Source organism: Priapulus caudatus, unplaced genomic scaffold (genome assembly GCF_000485595.1).
Source record: "Priapulus caudatus unplaced genomic scaffold, Priapulus_caudatus-5.0.1 Scaffold154, whole genome shotgun sequence".
NCBI classification, from domain to species: Eukaryota; Metazoa; Priapulida; class Priapulimorpha; order Priapulimorphida; family Priapulidae; genus Priapulus; species Priapulus caudatus.
This window is the reverse complement of record NW_014577215.1, coordinates 206,109-210,618: the sequence shown is the minus strand read 5'-3', so window position 1 is coordinate 210,618 and position 4,510 is coordinate 206,109. Positions and strand designations below refer to the sequence as shown.

Sequence of the window (4,510 nt, the reverse complement as noted above, 5' to 3'; positions counted from 1 at the left end):
CTATAAGGAAAACACATTCACCCCTTATTTGTATAAGAGCAGGAAATTTCTATGGCGGGCAACAATACAGTGTTGGTGGCAACATTTTACGCACCGTGTTCGGATCAATGCGAGTACAATACGGACTCATCGGAGACCCGAGTATATACTAGAGCTATACGGTGGCGCTCGTAGTGAAAGCAGCATTGTGTGAAAACCTCGCCCCACAAGAGGCAGCATTGAACGTCATGTACGCGCGCAGGTAAACCTACTATACGACGTGAAATGCGATAGCAATGGGGGAAGCCTCAGCAATATGATAGAAGCAGCATCGTATAACACGATTACGGCGCCGAAACCGTACAGGGCCGCAGCAAATAAGCTGCAACGCGAGCTCTCACGGGTCACAGCCCTTGTGCAATCATCGCAAACATTGAGCTGTCCATCCCGTATACGGTTAAAACTGAAATGCGCATTCGATGAGCTATATGGTGAAATAAATTATGACTGAAGGAAACTATCGCCACTGAAGGAACATCTCGTCACAGAGCGTCGAAATGGAAGGCCATTAGAAGGCGCCGATCCGGACGTGTGGGACCGCTGTGTACGGGGTCTGCATTAACGCTCCAGTGCAGATCATGTTCAGTTGCGGAAGAAGATTTGCCAGGCCAATTTCCCCGCCAGCGGTCACTAGTATCATTAAGTGTCGGCTGTCGTTACTTCCACGGGCGGTTTTTACAACCTGGGGACTGAAAAGCACGAGATATTAATTTTAGTCACACGCTACTATTCGCCGATAATGGTTCAGCCAATCTGCGACCTCCAGAGACAGCTATAAGCCGCAGTCTTTTACACTAGAATGGCTTGGTTTTCAAGTCAGGAGTTGGCTCATTCATTAAGCACACGATGAAAGATGATTATATGTCATATGATATATATATCCATCCCATCCCATCCCATCGCACCGCATCCCATCCCATATCCCATCCCATCCCATCTCATTGCATCCCATGCCATCCAATGACATCCGATGCCATGCCATGCCATGCCATGTCATGCCATCCCATCCCATCACACCGCATGCCATGCCATGCCATGCCATCCCATCCCATCCCAAAGAATAAAAAATAATAAAAAATCAAAAGATAAAAGACATTAAAATAAAAAAGTAAAAAATAATAAATAATAACATGAAATTATATAAAAAATATAATATTTGATATGTAACCTACATAGGCTTCCGTGAAGTGTTCCCGTCAGTTTGCGCTATTATTATCATGTACCATAGTTTATTTTGGATTTTTACTAAACGTTTAAATGTAGTAAAAAAATTAATTAAATTTTGAAATTAACGGTGAAGTGGCAGAAGTACATACTAAACAGTCCAAAAGTAAAGAAACAGAATTTCCGGAGGTGGGATTCCAACCCAGAATCAATGGTTTTGAAGTCCGATGCTTTATGCATTCGGCCACTGGGGAGGTATGGTTACAGAACATGATTAACACGTTGGAGATGGACAACAGATATCCCTCGTTCTATTTATAGATTGTGTACAGATTTTCAAGGTTTCCCTCACAAAATCACATTTTCGGAGGTTACATTTTCTTCCAAAGTTGAGAGGCAGGATACGGAATCATTGTCGACACGTGGTGTACGTTTCACGCCAGCAATTCACCCCCTCCCGAGTTTTTAGCCGAAATGTCTTACTTTAATAGTATAGATATACATATACAAGGCATGCTACCTACAGATGACGATCTGACACGCACACGGTCACTGAGCAAGTAAAACGCATTCTGCGTATAAAGATGACACGAGATGGCAACGAACGTTTTCTTGCATACGTGCGAAAATGCCTTTCTCCGGTTTTCTTGGGAAGATTTACTGCGTAAAATATAAACTTGGTTTTATCATAATGTTTTGATTTGATATGGCCCTTCAAAATAGTGAATTAATTCACGTGCAATAAATCTAAATCGAGCATACCGACTCTATAAAACTATGATGTATCGGAACGACAATGTAAAAATTCAGTGGCGTAGTTAAATACAGTTATTACAACTTAATTTACTAGACGAATTATTATTTTACCGTAGATTGAACGCCAAATGACACAACTTTTCATCAATGTCAACGCGGATCGTTTTGATGGCAAACCCAATTCTACATTAATTGTAATGCACATGCTTAACGATGGCCTTAATGGCGGAGCTTATTTATAATGACCCGTGCATCCCTAATAGGAGAATTCATACTGCATGACAGCGTGCATACCTAATAGGAGAATTCATACTGCATGACGTGGTTGAGAAAAAACGAGAGAGACAAAAATGTAGGTGTGCTGGCCAACTGTGTATAAACGTGTTGTATTTAATTTGGCATAATAACTATGAATGATGACGAGCTCACGAGACATGCCTTCTGACATTACGCAATAAATACGCCTGCACACGTATAATGTATTCGGTATCCGACGTTGCGCAGTCTCTGTTTCGTACGATGCTTACATCGCGCGCGGAAAGAGAGAACCGACATTTTTAACTATCGCCACTGAGAGAACATCTCGTCACAGAGCGTCGAGATGGAAAGGCCATTAGAAGGCGCCGATCCGGACTGTGGACCGCTGTGTACGGGTCTGCATTAACGCTCCAGTGCGGATCATGTTCCAGTTGCGGAGAAGATTTGCCAGGCCAATTTCCCGCCAGCGGTCACTAGTATCATTACAGTGTCGCTTCGTTACTTGCCCCCCCCGCCCCCCCCGCCCGCCCGCACGGGCGCGTTTTTTACAACCTGGGGACTGAAAGCAACGAGAATTAATTTTAGTCACACGCTTACCTATTCGCCGATATGGCAGCCAATCTGCGACGCTCCAGCAGACAGCTATAAGCCGCAGTCTTTTATCACTAGAATGGCTTGGTTTTTCAAGTCAGGAGTTGCGCTCATTCATTAAGCACACGATGAAAGATGATTATACTGTCATATGATGATATATTATATATATATCAAGGAGTAATAATACCTCTCTAGCTATACCTCTCTGGCAATACCTTCTCTTAGCTAATAATAGTATTATTAGCTCTAGAGTATATAATATATATATATATATATATATATATATATATATATATATACATACATACATAGCCACAACATACATCACATAACATAATACAAAACATACATAATACATACATACATCATACATCATAGCATACATACATACATACATACATAATACAATACATAACATACATACTATACGTACTATGACATACATACATACATACATACATACATACATACATAATCATACATAGCATACATACATACATACATACATAACATAACATACATTACATACATACAATACATACATACATACATTACTATAGCATTACATACATCCATACATACATACATACATACATACATACAATTACATACAATACAGTACTACAATAACATACATACATACATACATACATACATACATATCACGTACATACATACATCATACATACATACATACATACATTTAATGATACATACATACATAACATACATACATAATACATACATACAGCATACATACATAACATACATCATACATAGCATACATACATATACTAGTACATACATACATACATACATACATACATACATACATACAATAATACATACATACATACATAATACATATATACGCACGCATGTCCACACACAACACGGCAATGGCGCGTCCATGGCAGTTGTGCCAGCGCAACCGGCTCGTGCCCAGCTCAGCGTTTCGGCCTGAGTAAGGTATTTAGCAGGCAGAGCTGACACTCGACATATGTCAACAGATAGAAGAACGTCCTGACGACCTGCCTGACGTGCAACACCAGCGACATACGCGATGCAAGGCAAGCGCCGCATTACGACGGGCGCCTGGTTGCGCCCCCCCCCCCCATAACACACCTCTAGCAAATGACTGACCGTGCTAAACCCCCCATCCCCAACCACAACGCACAGCAGCATTCGATCCGAGTTCTGCATTCACAGGTTACGTATTCCCCACGGACGCATTCAGTCGATTCGCATCACCTGCATTCCACTAGGGTCGGCATTGACTACAGCCCGCATTCAACGAGGCTTTATTCGGCAAAAATAATGTCGTGTGCATTAAACCTCCTGATGTTCTCCAGCAAAGAATACCATTGGTTTGACATGAAAGCATCATTTCTCACGTTCAGCACACACCGACGGTCATCAAAAACTATTTTTCACAGTCGACGCCGAAATACATCAGCCGGAATCCAAGAGCCATTAGCAATGTTAAACTTTCCTGACCGATATTTCTATTGCGCATAAAATATATCGGTCATTCAGGCGATGTGTGCTGTGTGTGTGTGTGTGTGTGTGTGTGTGTGTGTGTGTGTGTGTGTGTGTGTGTGTGTGTGTGTGTGTGTGTGTGTGTGGTTTGTGGAGTGTGTGTGTGTGTGTGTGTGTGTGTTGTGTGTGTGTGTGTGTGTGTGTTGTGTGGTGTGTTATG

General features: G+C 41.8%; 1 protein-coding gene across 3 annotated transcripts in view; it reads right to left on the bottom strand.

Annotated features, from left to right (window-relative positions):
- Positions 1 to 494: 494 nt before the first annotated feature.
- LOC106806323 overlaps positions 495 to 4,510 on the bottom strand; it is a 29,358-nt gene continuing 25,342 nt past the window's right edge. For all 3 annotated transcript variants that reach the window (XR_001393530.1, XR_001393529.1, XM_014808219.1), the window contains exon 3: positions 495 to 728. Coding sequence is in view for 1 of the 3 variants with exons in the window: in XM_014808219.1 (XP_014663705.1) it covers positions 696 to 728 (33 nt within the window). In the remaining 2 variants the exon portion in view is untranslated. The remainder of the gene's footprint in view (positions 729 to 4,510) is intronic.